General features: G+C 39.9%; 2 protein-coding genes across 3 annotated transcripts; one reads left to right on the top strand and one right to left on the bottom strand.

The window, feature by feature from the left end:
* Positions 1–894: 894 nt before the first annotated feature.
* Positions 895–11,224, bottom strand: brpf3a (bromodomain and PHD finger containing, 3a). 2 transcript variants are annotated; one of them, XM_029502234.1, is made up of 13 exons: positions 10,906–11,224; positions 7,962–9,488; positions 7,526–7,682; positions 6,710–6,841; positions 5,991–6,119; positions 5,568–5,880; positions 5,127–5,483; positions 4,448–5,002; positions 4,311–4,365; positions 3,731–3,819; positions 3,436–3,533; positions 3,196–3,350; positions 895–3,103 (listed from the first exon to the last, which is right to left on the bottom strand). In XM_029502234.1, exons 2-13 carry the CDS (start codon positions 9,467–9,469, stop codon positions 2,920–2,922), a joined length of 3,732 nt encoding a protein of 1,243 aa, XP_029358094.1. In that variant the 5' UTR covers positions 9,470–9,488; positions 10,906–11,224; the 3' UTR covers positions 895–2,919. The 2 variants fall into 2 exon arrangements, with proteins under 2 accessions (XP_029358094.1, XP_029358096.1); XM_029502236.1 differs by having other exon boundaries at positions 3,436–3,509.
* A 1,037-nt stretch (positions 11,225–12,261) lies between these two features.
* grik6 (glutamate receptor, ionotropic, kainate 6) lies at positions 12,262–17,469 on the top strand. Its single transcript, XM_029502888.1, is given in 10 exon segments — positions 12,262–12,300; positions 13,221–13,299; positions 14,609–14,631; positions 14,725–14,904; positions 15,106–15,329; positions 15,506–15,603; positions 15,757–15,974; positions 16,094–16,313; positions 16,406–16,650; positions 17,365–17,469. Coding segments are annotated over 10 exon segments (1,431 nt in total).
* The last annotated feature ends 138 nt before the right edge of the window (positions 17,470–17,607 follow it).

Below are 17,607 nucleotides of genomic sequence, written 5' to 3'. Positions count from 1 at the left end.
GCCAGATGACTAATGAACATTTAGTAATACATGATTTTGCAGGTCTTTAATTTACATAAAGTTGTTCTGGGAGTTTTCCTGATAAAATCTATTAATCTCAGCTGATAGTGGCCAAGGGAGGGATACATCCTGGAGAGGTTGCCAGCCTACTAACAGAGCCAAACAACCATTCAAGCAAACTCCACATAGAAAGCTCAGACACAGGAATGGAACATGGAACCGTCTTGCTCTCAGGTCAAAGTGCTAACCACTGTACCAATGGACTTCCAATGAATTGTTTGTGCGATCTAATAGATGTTCCTTCTACAATTATTGACACATCACTTAGTTCTTTCCTGGCTGCAGCCCTCTGTGACCCTGAGGAATAAGCAGTGTAGATAATAGGTGGATAGTTCTTCCCAGAAAACAACACAGAAAATTACAACCTAAAATAAAACATGATGTTTTATTGAATCATTTACGATATGTTACTCATCACTGTCATCTGTTTTGTCCAATTCTTGGGGATGTAGCTGTCAGTCTGATTTCTAATAAGTTCTTTTGGCTTCATATTAAAACCAATGGTACAGAAGTGAAGGCGTGCCAACATCAGAGCAACACTTGGACAAGTTTCAAGATAAACATGTTTGTTACAAAGACATTGTGAACAAATGAATATTGTACAAGGTTACTGATCTTGCAGAATAATAATAAAAGTGTTTCCTGCAATGCCGTGATTCACAAAACACCAACACTTCTCAGAAGAAACACTCTTGTTTATGCCTGACACTATTAGTTACAACATTTAAACCGCTTTCATTAATGTGACAATCGAAGTTCGCTGCCTCATGTACTCAAAATTAAGTTGTTAAAAAAAAAAAAAAAAAAAAAACACTTTCACTTGATTTTCTTCCTGGCTGGTTAAAATATGATCCCCTTTACATTTGGATTTACCAGTGCAGCGTGATATGGGATGACATAAATATGTAAGCCCTTTTAATACTTCACCTTCAAATGATACATTGACTTGATGTAAATGGGAATGCTACAGTGTTATAAACTGATCAGAGACCTCATCTCCTTCTGAAAAAGACAGAATCACATGCAGTTGTTTCAAACAGCATTTATTCTTGTGTGAGAAAATATTATCTCAGGCAGATTTAACAGATCTTGCAGTGTAATTCAAATGACAAGATCAAAAATCTCCAATGCCACCAAGAAAAAAAAAAAAAACAGAACAAAAAAAAAAAAATTCTCTTGGTGTTGCTGCCTACAGAACCACTGCAACCCCAGAGAATATGTTCTGACATGTCGGTGACTACCATCACTATTACAAAGAGCTACCTAGCATCATACATAAATCTTCTCAATAGTTTACTTTTTAAATAACACTCTCAACTGCCACAAATTATAAATTAAAATCTAAATTTCATTTTTGCATTCCTTAAATTACTTCATATAAGCCCATATAAACAAACATTTACATATTTACAAAACTATACACATGCACCTTTACCACACTGAGTTTGTTTACATATATGTATATACTGTATACACACAAACACTCTCTCACGCACACGCACACGCACACACACACACAATGTGTCTGCCACACATATGGCTCCGGGAGTCACCAATCCTACTTCCTACAAGACAGCTTGTGCTTTTCAAGTTAATTCAACCAGATTTGTGTTTCGGTGACTGATTGCAGTAGACCCTATTATAATAACCACAAAATAATCAACTTCACCTCTGTAGTGGCATAACATCTTATTAACCAAGTAGCTGCACCAGGTACTCCAACATTCTAGTATCATAACACAGTTTCACAATGTGGAAAAATAAGTAAAAACCTCTCAAGTCCCATCCAAACAAATCATAGCTGGACCTGAAAGTTCAAGTACTTTGGCACAGGCAGCCATTTGGCCAAAGTTTATCAGTATTTCTATCAGTATTTCTAATATCAATTGTTCTTCAGTTGTGCTCTACAGAGCAGTTGAAGTCTGATAACCGTTGAATAAATACAGATTTAAGGGAAAAAACCCCACTTATGCTTTATTTACCTTCCCTTCAAATTCAGTGTCACTGCCAGCTCTAGCAAATTTGACATATTTGTTTTGAATTCTACTTCAACCATGTGACTTAAAGGAGGGATCATTTGATATGCATTATTATTTTAATTTCTGGAAAAAAACTGGTATAGTTATTTGCAAAGACAGTATTAAGGCTTTAGACTTTGTATTTACAAGTTACCAATGTATATTTTTGTATGTTTATGAAGGTTCTTCAGAGGTAGTGTAAACCACCTCTGCAGATGCATGGAAGATACACGAAGCGTTTCACTTTTTAGTTTACTTGTCTTATACATAAAATTGTATAAATAATAATATCAAATAAATATAATATTAAATATTATCAGAACCATTCAGATGTTTTTGACAGGGAAATTTAACATTTTCATCCACAGCTCTCAAAAGCTGAACTTTCAGACTCCAGATATGACATGAAGATTAGGTGGGACTTTCACACTTCAATAAACACAGTGACATTTCTATGGAAATTACAATCTAAATATGTTTTGAAATAAAATATTTACACTTAATTCTCACTTAAGTTTCAACTCACTTTGGCCTAAAATAAAAAACTTTATATGAACACATAGCAACAGTGGTTGTGTAAACCTTTTTTTTTTTTTAATTATTTTTAGAAAGTGTGAATAAATGAAGAAATTCATCTAAAAAAATAATGCTCAAGCACCTTTTTTTCTCCATTTTAAAAACCAGAGCATTGTTTCTATACAGAAAACCTTTTAATACCATCAAGTGCTGGCAAAGATGGTAATCCATAATTTTGCCTTTACCACCTATTAATGCATTCATGAAGTTTCTATACATATAACCAGGGAGCCTGTTCAAGATGATACAACGTTTAGGCTAAAATCTATATAAAATTGGAGGGAGTGAAATTAAGATTTCCTCTCACGTGGTTTAAATGTACTATGGCTCGGTCATACGCAGTGTGCACAGACTTGCGAACACTGGGTTTCTTTCCTTCCATTAACCGCAGTTTGTCTACAGTGTCATCCATCCCCAAAGGAAGTAGTTTGTTACGAGGGAGCCATTGCCTGAAAACAAAGAGGCACAATTTTCAAAGTGACCAAGACTATTTCTGATTGTTGTTTCTGCGTTAGGTTTAACCTGCCTGTCTGAATCTTACCAAGTTCTTTTGGTGTCAAAGAAAAGCACCAAGAACAGTTTTTCGCCTTTGTCCACTTGTCTCCATTCGCCCAGTTTAAGTACCTCCACAGGAGGCACTGGAATGGGGATGCCGTTATGTAGTAGCCCTTCCTGGGGCATGTCTGGGTCAACAATCTGTAACAATACATACTGTCAGTTACAGTACATTGAAGAATTATATAGTTCTATGCATGAGCTAAATGATTATATCCAATCTCACCATTGCTGGGTATGATGGATATCCTCTGCATTTGGCCCAAACTAGGTCCAATGGTGCAAGTTCTGTCTCACTATCTAAAGACAGAAGTGTAGACTTTCCTGTGAACAGGATATTCCAATATATACAATTAATTTGTATTCATGACAGCTCTTGAGCCCAAAGTTAAAACTGAACTGGCCATGAAAACACTAAACTTTGGATTGTTTTGCGAGTGTGATCTTGTCTAAGACATCCAACAAGCACACGGACACAGTGCCATTTCAGTGTATTTTGGTTGCCCTCCCTTGATACACACCAGACCCCGAGATGTGTCCATTCTCACTGTTAGGAACTTTGGCCAATGCAGGTTTACCCCGACTACGTTTGGGTGGAGAGACACTACAGCTGTGAACAAGAGGGGGGGAAAACACGAGTTGGTTGATTTTATGTAACCTATAGCAGATAGCACATTTTATTTAATGTCACTATGATGGAGATCTGATTATTGAGATATTTAGTAGATACAAAGCAACATTAGAATTCAATTGGAGTCATGCTTGTATTCAACTAATGATTTAAATCTTGACATTTACTCCCCTCTCCGCTCAGGTATTTCACGTATCGTATAAACACATCCAATATTTGCGCCAGCTACTCACAAGCTTTGACTCTTGTGGTTTTGCACAGAGCTTAAAACGTACAGCAGGTTTTTCAAGTTTTTATAGCTGGCAGCATGTGACTGCTTCGAACAAAATTAATGAATGATTTAGGAGTGACTGAGAACAGTTAAGGTGTGGGCCAGGCTCTTTCACTATTACTATGACTGATGGTAATGCCATAAGAAGGAAAAGTTAAAACTCAACACCAACAAAGATTATGCACCTCTAAATACTCACAATGTTTCGTCATCATCATCATTATCTGTAGAGGTGTGTTTTCCATTTGTGAGTCCTAGCACAAACACAAATGAAATCATGACTTCATGAATCTCAAGAGTCTCTCTCACAATTGAAGCGATGTTTTTTGTGCCTACCTGCTTCTCTAGGTGGTGGAGGGTTTTTTTCTCTATCAGTTTCAGAGGTGAGGCCTCTGGACCTTAAGTGGTGTGAGGAAGGAGAGGGCGGTGCAGGGGAGGCGTTTGGAGTTGGAGGTAAGGTGGTAATGTTGGTCACACAGGGTGAATTCGGACTAGCTGGCGTGCTCTCCAACCCATTGGTTTTCCCTTCAGACATTTTCCCATTCTGTTGTGGTGGGGACTTGTTTTTTGTCGTCCTTGCCCCATTTTTAGCTTTCTTAAACAGAACAGATGTACGACGACCGACCCCAGTCAAAGGCAGAGTAGGGGGTGATCCCAGCGGTGTCACCTCGTGAACAGCTTCTTGTTGTGAAGATGGTGTTTCACCCACCTCAGCCTCATCTTCACCTTGGCTTTTACTTCCACTGCGGGAGGATCTCTGCCGCTTGTAGGAGCGTCCCGGTGACCGGCGGCCTCCAGTTACAATACCTAGGACCGGTGGCTCAAGAGGAGCATCTCCTGGCAGTGGTGATGACACTGGGCAAGTCAGCTCCAGTACAGGTGGAGAATCGTCTGGATGAAAGAAAAAATTATTACAGGATCATCAATACAGCTGAAATCATGACTGAAAATGATAACTTGGTAATGAACACAATTTAAAAAAGTAACTCAGATGTAAAGAGTAAAATAATCTTACCCTTTACAGAGGAAGACACTGCAGTTAAAGGTCTGTTATCCACAATATTTCGCTTCTCCGTTTTCTTTTCCTTCTCCACTTCCTCTTCAACCTGCTCTTCTTCCTCCTCGTCTTCCTCCTCCTCGTCCTCTTTTCCTTCATCCTCCTTGTCATTGCCATTCATTGACTGACTGTTTTGCTGCTGTTGGTTCATCTTCTGTCTGAGAGTGTTGATCTCACGTCGCAGAAGCCTTATGCGTTTAGTTCGCCCTCCACTGGTCCGCATGGATGTAACCATGTCCAGTTTATCCAGTAAGGCCTTAAGCTGCTCGTCTGTGGTTAAGTGCAGTCTGTTCTCTGGGTCCAGCAGAGAATCGACTGAGGAAGAAAAGTACATGAAACTAGTTTAGGGCTGTGGGCTATGCACAAAGAGTAAATAACGAGTTCCCATTTTCAACTCACCATCATCCCACGTACAGTGATAGAAGCCATGTTTGTTCGGAGCCTCTGGGATATGCATGCCAGTGTTGGGGTCCAGGCCAATACTCTGAGACTGCCTGTGGGCATGGCGAAGGATAGCTCCACCCACTTCCCGTAATTGTAAAGCTGCCTTGTGAAACATGGTGTCCTTGGAGTTGTACTTAAGACAGTTAGATATCATGAGGTCAAAGTCCTTCTCTAGGTCCATGATGGAGCAGTAGGCATGTCCGTCCAGTTTGGTACGCATGGTGGAGAAGTCCATGGGTTGGGAAATAAATTCCAAGTAATCCGGGACCTCAGTGAATTATAATGATCAGAATATTAGGGGAATAATTATAGCATAATAATGACAGAAAAGTCTGACTGAAAACTAAGACGAAGACGAAGAATTTAAATTGTACCCACCTCTGACAGATTGACAGGCTGAGAGAAGATTTTGGCTATGTCCTTCTCTTCCAATTGGTCCAAGGTGGATCGGAGAAGTATCAGTGCTGGGGTTAACTTCAACTCGAGAGCAGCCTGCTGAATTTTCATCTGGAGAGAGTTTTAAGACATTCACACAGAGGAGAGGACAGGAAAAACAAGGTCATCATTCTTTCTTCTTTCTTCATTCTTTGTCTTTCTACTCTTTTTATTTTATGAAGTTATATTTTTATTGTTCAATGACATGTATATATCTTATATGCATGCAAATGTGCATCCCTGTAATTTCCATCTCATTTATGTGCTGCTCCATTTCACATCAAAGCACTTCTAACAGTTTTTAGAAGGTATAATACAAATAGTTATTAGTATTAGTCTAGTATTAGTCAACCATACAGAGATTCAAACATTATTCTCATTAATTCATCTGCCTTTTACTTTCTCATTTAAAGTTATTAATATTTTTTATTACATCAGAAAATATAAAAAATGCTAGTTGCAATTTCTCATTATCCATAGGTAAGATATTTAAATAATTTGTTTTATCAGAAATTTTGCAAATTATCATACATTGCTATGAAAGAATAGCTGCAAATATCAGTCAGTACTAATATATATATATATATATATATATATATATATATATATATATATATATATATATAGCTTGTGGCATGTCTCGCACTTCCTCTGTAACACACCTGCTCTCTCTTTAGCCTCTCTCTCTTGCGAATCAGCTCCACCAAAAGTCTGGCTCTTTCAAGGTCTTGCCTCAACTTTTGCCAGTAGCGAAGCTCCTCTCTTGCAGCACACAGCTTTTCATCAGGCTCCCTCTGGACACAAAGTAAAAGAGATCAGATTTCTTATTCAGCTTTGTGATCCATTCTAATTAACATTATATTTTATTATTTTTATCCACTGTGGATAGTTTTTACCTGTACATGTTGTTTAAAATGCCTTCAGACGTCCCCTGGCATTATAAATGAGTAATGACAGAGGCATCAAGTTTTTACACAGTGTTGCCTTCTGCTATGGTGAGAGATCTACAGAGACGTGGACAGCACAGCGAAGGCTTCATGGAAGCTTGCCATGTATTTGAATCACCTAAGTGTAATGTCTGGACTTATGCTCGATTTCGTTATATAGGGAATACAAACACGGTGTGAGTGCCATGTTTGACTCTGTTCTGAACAGACTTGTTTCTCAGTCACTCTATTGACAGTGAAAGTAATTGGGCTGGTTTTAATATTTCATAATACTGAAACACACAGATAGATTAATTTTGAACACCAGCTTTAAACAAGAATGAGTTACAGGCACAGTCATGTGGAAAAACCCAACAAAAACTAAAATTGATGATGGATTCAATCATTTAAAGCCCTCAAATTTTGTGAAAAAAAAAAAAACTATGATTAACCAAACGTTTTGAATTACAACATATTCAAAGTTGTGTTGCTGTTGCAGTGAAGTTATTTTTACGCAGAGAAAAGGAATTCCAACTGTCCATCATCTCCCACCTGCTCTGCAGTCCTATGGGCCTGTAGATGTGAATGCAGTCGACGTATTAAAGGCATCCCATTTCGTGACTGACGTTTCAGTAACCAGTAGTTATGAAGCCTCTGCATGAATTGATTCTTTCTTTGGACTTCAACACCTGTGCAGATTTTGTTCAGCCTGTGGAGACGATATGTAACACAACGTATCACAATGGTTATGTGGTATAACCTGTGGTTATAACAACATTTCTGACTTGGAAGCACGTAAGTTAAAATGCGTATAAAAATACCTTTACAGGAATTGGATGTGACTGCACTAGGTCGAAACCAAATGACCTAAAAATAATGTTTCCTATCCATCAACAAAAGAACGAATAACCTAATTTACACAACAGTAACATTAACCGGACATGCTAGGTTATTTAAATTCTCATAGTATCACAATGTCCTCACAGACCTGTGAGAGGGGATCTGAGGCACGAGCAGCACAGGCACATTTGAGCGACGTGTTGACCCACCAGACCCTTTTGTATTCTTCTTTTTCTGGCCTTTGGCAGCCTTCTTGCTTGGTGGTGAGGGTGGGCTTTGAGTATATGACCTCTGACCCCGGTTCCCTCTGCCCCCCACCAGTCTTCCTTCAACGGATTCATCTCCTGAACCATCCCGCCGAAATCCAACAGGGGAGTGATGCTCACAGAAAGCAGTCTTCTTCACAGAGAAGGTGGTACCGTTGACGCCTGTCTCTCGTACTGGATCGATCTTCATGAAGAGGCCGGCCTTTTGGGCACAGGTGACATGAAAGGCCCTGTAACAGTTAGCTTTGTGGCACTGAATGGACGCCCCTCTGCCTTTCTGCTTACATAGGTAGCAGGTGAGCTTCCAGCGAGCAGGAGGGATGTTCTTGACTCCCTCAACTGGTTCCAAAAACACTGTGTTGGCAAAACACACCTCTGGGATCCATATGGCACAGACAACATGAGCCCAACGTCCATCACTTGTCTGTTTGAAGGCACCTCCTCGGTTGGGACACAGCACACAGTCTACGGGACGGGAGGGGGACTGCAGGCAGCAGCGGCACAGCCACTGGCCTTCAGGTACGTACGGCACACCGTAACACTCTTGGTGGACGGCCAGGTTGCAGATATCACAAAACAGGATCACATTGCTGTTGAGACATTCGTCATCAAGGCAAACGCAGCAGAAAGCATCCTCATCAACTGCACTCTGGGACAGAGCCTGGCTACGAGACTCTAGGATGGACTCCCTCTCCAGACGATCAATCAGCAGTTCAAAAGTGTCTGGAGATACGGAGGCATGACCATCGGACACCCTCTTCTGGTTCACCATTTCCAGCCAGGCCAGGTCCTCCTCATCCATGTCATACTCTGCCACAGTGTCCTGCTCCTCCCCCGACTTTTCAATGTAACGGTAGTATGCTGCAGGGAGAGGAGGCGCCTCTGAAGGGCAAACTGAACCCAGCACACGGAAGGTGGGCTCAGGCAGAGGGCTTTGGTTGGATGAGTGCTGCAGGGAATTAGTAGCACTGGTGTGCTGTTGGGACCCAGACCATTGGTTCTGATGAGCCGTGTTTTTACCGCTCCTACGGCTTTTACTGTTTGAAGGTTTCCTCCATGACCTGGTTTTACTCTGTGTTTGTTCACTATTCTCCTTATTGCTGTTGCACTCAGCAATGTCCTGGGCCATCATCTCATCCTCAGTTATAACCGGCAGAGCATCTGTAATGTTAATCCGATGGAGCCTTCCATCAAGGTCCACTTCCACTATTTTCTGTGCCTGAGCATATGTTAAGGTTTCTCTGGATGGAGAGAGCTGCAGTCTGTAGGGCGAGGGGGGCCGTAACTGGCCAGATGATCCCCTGCCCCTTCCTCTCCCTCTTCCTCGACCCCTGCCCATGTTGAATCCGCAAGCAACTGTCTCACATTCCCACCTCCTCAACTTCCGCATGGGAGTTCACACCAGCTCCCTAACAGCCGAAGAAAGAAAAATGTTTAGCTGTGATTTAAGTTCCTGTCTTAAAACCAGTTTCTACCCATTTCCATAACTTAAACAGATTTACAGATGCTGTGAATATATATATTAGCTTACACAAAAACAAGCTTTGTCGTATCAAAGCAAATATAGAGTCCATCCTATATGTGTGATAGTTTATTTTGGTATAACAGTTGCATAACATGTATGTTATATCTAATTACAGAGCTTTTTGCTGATTTTTTTCCTTTGTTAAAGCACTTCAGCCCTACTGGGTGTTATGTGTTTTGTCATTATTTTTGTCATTATTGTGTTGTAAATAATATCATGTCATCATGGTCCCGAGTCAATAACATTGGATAGCTTAATCTGAATTTAATGGTTGACTGATAAATAACTACTTTGATTCACACCGAAAGTAAATACAGAATTTAAAACAAACAATATTTGTAAGCTTTTCCATTTTAATTATAAAACTATCTTTCCATTCCTTTCCTTTTAACTTTCCATTAAAAAAAACAAACAAACAAACAAAAAAAACAAAAACACTCTCACCTGTTAAAAATCCTTCTTTGATAGAAGGAATGTGCAGTATTTTATTACTTCTCATTTAGAAAATTTTACCCAGTGGTTTTTACCTTATTTCAATTCACCATTAATATATTTGCTACACCAATTTTTCTATACTCACTATTCTTGTTTTCCATTGCTCTGTGTGTCAACATTTAATGTGTTGTTATTAATGGATCATTCTACAATGACGCCAAAGCCACCTGATTAAATAATATTGGAGAGATTAGCGTCATTTGTTTTGATTCGTGGTCAACTCCGGTCCTGCCCTACTGAAAGCACAGCATGTTACCTCAAGTACTCCTGCTGCACAAACAACCACGGCAACTTGAACTGCGTGCACACGCGCAACTCAGCCCTGTCCATTGGTCCAATCAGGAGTCTGTAATGCTGCCGTTTTCTGTCCGTCCAATCACATGACGGCTTTCTCTATTTTTTTCCCTGTTGCTGTGCGTAGTTCGGTTGAAGAGCGCTAAATACCAACCCGAGTATCTAACATCTGTCAGCCATTTTAGGCGCACAACGGTAGAGACAACATTTGTATTGCAAGTTGATTAGCAGCCCAATTATATATTCCAACAGCAGGCAGAGAGCAAATGCACTGTAATGCACCGAGCCTGAATGTATAATATAACTGCACGTATCCATTAGATGATGACAGTGCCGACGAGCAACGTTATGGGCATTGCTTTGTAGTCCAGACCCCTGCAAAAAGACTGTCTCTAGCTGCTGTGACAACGTTACTCGGTCGGACAGGACACACACAAGTCGTGTGAAAAAAAAAAGGGGGGGGGGCAGACATTTTTAAGCAACGCTGAAACGAAAACAGCAGAGTAGTTTACCTGTTTGGATCGTCCTCTGCAGTGCCAGTGACAGACCGAATAATTACAGCTAGCTAAATGTCAGCTAGTGACAGACTACAACCAAGGCGGACATGCTAGCTGTTAGCTTAGCTAGCCGGTAATTTCAGGAGCGACAGCGTCATCTTCAGCCCCGCACTGCTCCGCCGCCGCTACGGGCCAACACACAGACTCGACCCGGTCTCATAGCTGAGTTTTTAACCTCTCTACTGCTGCCCGTTTGCAATTTGGGCACAGCAAAATCCCGAAGATTTCTAATAAATGTACCTAGGATGAGGCTAAATATTCAGTTAAGATGGCTTGAAAAATACGCCCCTTTAGAGAAGACCACCTCAGCCAATCAGACATCTCCGGCTCACCTCGCACGCAACGCGCACCGAGCTCCGATTGGTTGACACAGTAAACCGAGTTCATCGAACTCGGCCCGGAGCTCATCACAGAAAAAAGCGATGAAAAAGACAATGGCCCGGCTATTCCGCGCCTTATGGCTTCGTCTTCATTTCTCCTCAGAACCCCGTGATGTACCTGTTACACCCCTGCTGAGTATAATAATCTCTTAGTATCAAGGGTTATTATTTATTTTATTTTACAACGTAACACGCCCCCCTAGTCAAAAAACTTCAACTGCTCAGAGCCAAAAGTACAATGTGACAAAAAAGGGTTTGTCAGAGCAATAGTTCAAAACCCAAGGAAAATTTGATTCATTTTCTATTGGTCAACTAATAAAGCAGTCATCTCCTTGTCTGCTAGTCTGATCCATGGATGGAGTAAACAGGACTCCATCTGCTGAATCATTGTCAGTAGCTAGTATTATTCCACAGCATTTATAATTTTGGTTAAAAGTGGAACCTTGAAAACCTTGGAAATATCAATTCAGATAAAAAAAAGAGTGAACTATTATGAACAAACAATAGAGATGAAACATCTGAAGAGCAGTTCCCAAACTCACATATCAACAGATCCATCTGTGTGCAAACTCTGTCAGCTAAGATACACTGTCATATTTTTGAAAACTCCAAGTAGACTCAGTTGGGTTTGTTGGTGTAGCAAACATTTGGATTCACCTCCAAAATCTTGCTGACATTATGTTTAATCTTGAGTTTGTTGAAATAAGATAAATAGTAGTAAATATTTTTAATATAGAAATAAGTGTATTATAATATGCCTATATGTCTGTTTCTGCATATGGGTACACTGAGAGTCTCTGTAAACAACTATTTTATCATCTATTTTATCAATTTACATGGCTCATGTAAATTTCTTTAGATTTTCTTTTTATGTAATAACACTGACCATGCTCTCTCTGTGTTGTTTTTGAGAAGTATTAAGCTTATACAGATGGTACTTGGTAACTCTCAGGAGTGCGGTGGCCTTGTGGTTAGAAAAGCGAACGTGTGACTGGGAAAACACTGGTTCAATGATGCTTAACTGGTGGTTTTCCCAGTACTCATATGAAACTTGGTTGTGAAAAGGTGGAAAACAGCGCCTGCCTCATTAAAGCCGCTCTGTCGCCTAAAGTGAAAACTGCCCCAGTGGCCCACAGAACAGTTGTGGTTCTGCTATGCATACAATTCCTAACATGTGATCAGTCCATTGCTGTAAAAGAGAAAGAGCTAAACAAAGCTGAATAAATAAGGGGAGTATATTGTTCTATTACAGTAAACTTCATTTTGATGTAGAGTACACTGTGAAAGCTGCTTTTGGCTTCAGAGGCTTCCAATATTCATTGTTGTTCTTATGTAATGTAAATAGGATAAAAAAAAACAAACAAACAAACTCCATGATACTCAGCTAAAGTACACAACATTTATAACTGTTCTACATCAAAATGATGTGAGTCAGATTCCTTTTTATTCATTTATATTAATCCTGAGTATTTGTTTTATTACAAATCACCACAGTTTAAGCCATAGTGAATCATACCTCATGCCACTTCTACCCAACCCTTCAAAGTCCATCCACTTTCTCCACCCACAAAAATTTCACTGGCTGTCTTAAAACGTTTGAATCTAAAAAAAACATCAGATCACGCTGCATTACTGGGCTTTGTCTGGCGTGTCCCAATCCAGCAGTCACATCTTGGACGCTTGTCAGGTAGTAGGGACCTCCATCCTACATATCTTCTCTTTTTGCAATTTTCACTTTTTAAACTCTTTAATGTCACTAGAGTCACATCTTTGTATTTATATCAGGATAGATCTTAACATAAATTTATATTTATAAGTTTATCCATTTGATCCTTCTGGTGTGCCATCAAACATTAATTGTCTATTTTGAACTCTTTGAACTTTCTGCAGATCAGTTGAGACAAGATGGTCTCCAGCTTCTTTGCATTGTCCTTTGGGCTTTTCCTTGGCATAGAAATCTGTTCTGCAGGTAAGAAACTTTTATTCATTTCAAGTTTGTACTATTAAGAAAAACTGCAATATAACAGATTTAACCAGGTTTATCAGACAATGTTGGCAATTTCTTTAACTCAAATGTTTAAAATAATCGAGTCTATGCTGATTTAGACATCAGTGTTCTGATTGACTACATTAGAAAATGTGGAAAGAACAAAGTTTTGTTTGTGCATACTGATATTTCTAGATTTGACCTGGTCATTGCATTTCTAAATCAGTGTGTGGCAGCTTGCTTTTCTCTTGTGCCAAGTTCCTGATGTTTTCACTGCTGGATTTGGTATAAATGTCTCAGACTTGACAAGACTTAAATACACAGACTGTGAGATCGGATGAATATCAAAGTGTAGTGCCACATCCTGTCCAACTCAGACCGAGAAGGAATCAAACCAGTTGACACTGTCACAAAAATGGCAATAAATCAACTGAGTGAAACCAACAAAGACGCTGTGTTCAGAGTGGCCAAAAAGTGCTTGAAGAGCCTGTATACGTGTCATCTTTTGAAAAGGAGGATCTGATGGTTGTCAGGATCACCCCATGGCGACGGATCCCTGAGGCCTTGGCCTGAATTAAAGCTTTTGATGCTCCTTTGACTGCCCTCCGCCCCACAGGGAAACGGCATTGAAAGTCTGAAATAATACAATCTAAATAGATTGTTGTCTGCAAAATGTTTTCAACTAGATGAGGAGAGTGGCCAGAACTCTAGGATACCGGAAAGTAGTTGTTGCTCGAAGATCAATACATGAACCCCCAAATTCACCTCAGACATCTCTATGTGTCAGAGTAAAGTCTGAAGACGGATGCTGCACAAAGAGGTCTTTGATTTCACTTAATTTAGGTGGACATCAGCTGTGAAAAAATGTTGACAGTGAAAAATCAACATCCTTTGAAGCTATGTATCCTCAGCTCTTCATTTGTATTGTACGTTTTTAATGTTTCATGCCAAGACTGAGCGTTAACATTGTGTCCTCCCCAATAGTAATTTTGCAAAGTGGGCTTTGATGCAAAAAAGAAGGTTTATCAGATACAGACCAGAGGCATATCATTAAGATATGCCTCCAAATAAGTGAAAACCAGGACATGCTTCTGCTGTTGTATAGTAAGTCAGAGAATCAAGAGAGACAGCAGGATTCATCCTCTGGAGACGGCAAATGTCAACATTTTTTACTAATCCATTCAATAATTGTTGATACATGATAGTCAATAAAATACTATTTATGGAGGTTTAGAAGTGATTGAAAATGACTTCCTCATTTTCCTTTATTTTTCCACCCTGTCATCATCAGAGCTGCGAATCACAACAATAAAGGTTGGGAAAAGTTTTAATCATACCTCTCTTATTCTTAGTACTAAGCTTTAAATATCTGATTTTCACTCATTACTCTTTATTATTTTGCTTTAGCAAGAGCCATACACAGTTTCTAAGGGCACAGGGCTGGAAGGTTTTTGCATCGACCTGCTGTCTGAAGTAGCCAAGAAAGTGGGCTTTAAGTACAGAGTGCAGCTTGTGAAAGATGGTTCGTACGGCAGGCAGGATGACAATGGGAACTGGAATGGGATGATTGGAGAGGTGGTGAGAGGGGTGAGTACATGAAAACAGACATTTGAAGGGGTTAATGGGCAGAAAAGCCATCTTGATTTACTCAGGTGGCACTGGTGTCTGACTATTCATATTCAAAATATGTAAATAAGTGGGTTGAGAAATAGAAGTGGGGAAATTAAAATCTTTTAGATCCACTCAACGAGTTTCTATAAATGTACATGCATAATACTTTCCCTGTAGGAGGCAGATCTTGCGATTGCCCCACTGACTCTCACTGCAGCTCGGGAGAAAGCCGTGGGAATGACCACACCCTTCATGCAAACAGGAATCAGCATCCTGCTGAGAAAGGACATCTCAGAGGGATCAGGCCTCTTTGATTTTCTGAACCCTTTTTCAGCTGAGACCTGGGTCGGCATCCTCATAGCCTATCTGGGAACTGCTTTGAGCATCTTTGTTGTTGCCAGGTTGGGGATGCAAGTAGTTAGATTTTTACTTCATTTATCAATGTTTTTGTTTTTTTGTTTTTTTTTGATGTGGCTATGTGTGGATTTAAGAGTTATTTAGTTTTTCTGGGAACATTTTGACATTGCTGTTTTGAGATGTGTGTTACTTGATAATGTTCATTTTTATGTGAATGCAGAATCAGTCCATTTGAGTGGATGCACCCTCAGACTGAACAGAACAAATTCAGTCTTCTCCACAGCCTGTGGTACACAGCTGGAGCTCTGACTCTTCAAGGTAAAAACAAAACCCATCATTGTGTAGCACAGCAAAGGGAAAGGAGAATCTCTGGTGTTGATTAAGCTGCTTATTTATGTCCTATTATCAGCTAAAATTCTCATTCTCTAACAGACTTGAACTCCATTTTTATGATCCTTTTTGTGTTGTCAGGTGCTGGTCCTCACCCCAAATCTCTCTCAGGACGTGTCATTTGCTGCAGCTGGTGGTTGTTTACTATTGTCCTCCTGGCTTGTTATTTCTCCAACCTCAGCTCCTCTAAGAGCCCTGAGTCTGCTCAGTTTACAGTGAAAGGGTTTGAAGACTTGGCCAATCAGGACACTATTGAGTATGGCTGCCTGGCTGGCTCTTCCACCCTTTCCTTCTTTAAGGTGAGAGTAAAGACGTGGAATTCTCATTGTTTTGAGGGAAAAGGCAATATTTGCATTGCAGCTCTTATCTTTGAGGTGTTCATGTGCTTTTCAATTTTCTTTTTTTTGCCTCAATCCAGAATTCAAACAACCCCGTGTATCGCAGAATCTATGAACACATGGAAAGAACTAAGAGTTTTGTGTCATCTATGGACGAAGGCGTCCGGCGAGCAAAAGAGGGCAATTTTGCTTTCATTGGAGAGTCTGTCTCTCTAGACTTGGCAGTAGCACGACATTGTGAACTAGTCAGAGCCCATGAAGTCGTTGGCATGAGGGGATACAGCATTGCTGCTGCCTTTGGTAAGTCTGCTCATTTTAAAGTGTCTAAATAACTATATTTTTAAAAAAGGTAAGATAACATTTCTGATGTGACATCCGCCATTTTCCTGAAGGCTCCCCCTTGATAAAGAATCTGAGCGTGGCAATCCTTCAGTTAAGTGAGGCTGGAGAGCTGGCTTACCTCCGGAGTAAGTGGTGGGCCAGCAGTTGCATAGCAGACAAGACCAAGTTTTCAGCTGCTCAGCTACACAGTCTGAAGGGGATGTTCCTTGTTCTTTCCCTGGGCCTCGGCCTGGGAGCGCTGCTGGCTGTCCTGGAGCTCTCCTCCAAGAGTCGCAAGTGTGCAGCAGAGCAAAAGGTATTTGCAAACTCATTGACAAATCACATCATGGTTGCCTGGTGAAGAAAAACTCTCCACAGACAATGTGTATATTTGTTTATACAGAGGTAACGAAAACCTAAGTTAGTTATAGTACAACTGACACAACCAGACACAGATAGCCTTCCACGCAAAGGCTAAAGATTTGTATTTTAAAGCACATAGTCATGGCAAATCCTTTGTGGATAACTATTGTGGTGGTCAAAGCTAATTAGTGGGCTCACATTCAATATTTTGGTTTATTACCATATTTATAAGTTTGATGACAAAGCCAACATTTGCAAAGCCCTTGAAGTCACCTCCTACATTGTGCCACAAGAGGGCGTCTGGGATAAAGAATTAGTTCAATCTGATGTACCAATAACAGCTAACAGCATTTCCAATAGTAATTTCCTGTGTGTACATTGTGATTTCTGAGCAGAGAAATTCTCTGAAATTCTCATCCTTCAACTGGCAGATTTCATTAAATCATTAACGCCATTTTTGTTGTTGGTTCACTTAAAAATGTCCAATTTATTTATCTTGTTTGGGGAAAAAAAATTGTAATCAAACAACATGAACACAAATGTTTCATTCGAGTAGACTTGAGATTATCCAAGTCGTTTACTTGACAATTTCACCTCACATTCAACGACATATGAAGGAATGGATTTATCTCACAATGATGACTTTATTTTTATGTCCTTACCTTAGAAATCCTGCTGTACTGTGCTGACTGAAGAACTGAGTCTGCGCTTGAGGAACATCAATGCAAGCAGACCCCGGGAAAATGTAGACAAGGACAAAGAAAAGGCATAAAAATGACAAAAAAAATAAAATAATAATAATAATTTGAAAGCAAGCTTATTAATATTTAGCTTCTTAACCATACACATTCCCTTAATTAGAGCATTAGCAGAGATACATCAGAAAATATAACATTCACATTTATTAAAA

This window comes from Echeneis naucrates, chromosome 5 (assembly GCF_900963305.1).
Source record: "Echeneis naucrates chromosome 5, fEcheNa1.1, whole genome shotgun sequence".
In the NCBI taxonomy this organism is placed as follows: domain Eukaryota; kingdom Metazoa; phylum Chordata; class Actinopteri; order Carangiformes; family Echeneidae; genus Echeneis; species Echeneis naucrates.
This window is presented reverse-complemented; position numbering and strand designations above follow the sequence as displayed.

Bases quoted from the DNA above. Each gene is read 5' to 3' on its own strand.
- brpf3a (XM_029502234.1), bottom strand. From the start codon at position 9,469: ATGCGGAAGTTGAGGAGGTGGGAATGTGAGACAGTTGCTTGCGGATTC. The intron at 6,842-7,525 runs GTGGGAGATGAT...CTTTGTGTCCAG, and splicing joins CCCATAGGACTGCAGAGCAG to AGGGAGCCTGATGAAAAGCT. The intron at 5,881-5,990 runs GTGGGTACAATT...TAATTCACTGAG, and splicing joins AGCCTGTCAATCTGTCAGAG to GTCCCGGATTACTTGGAATT.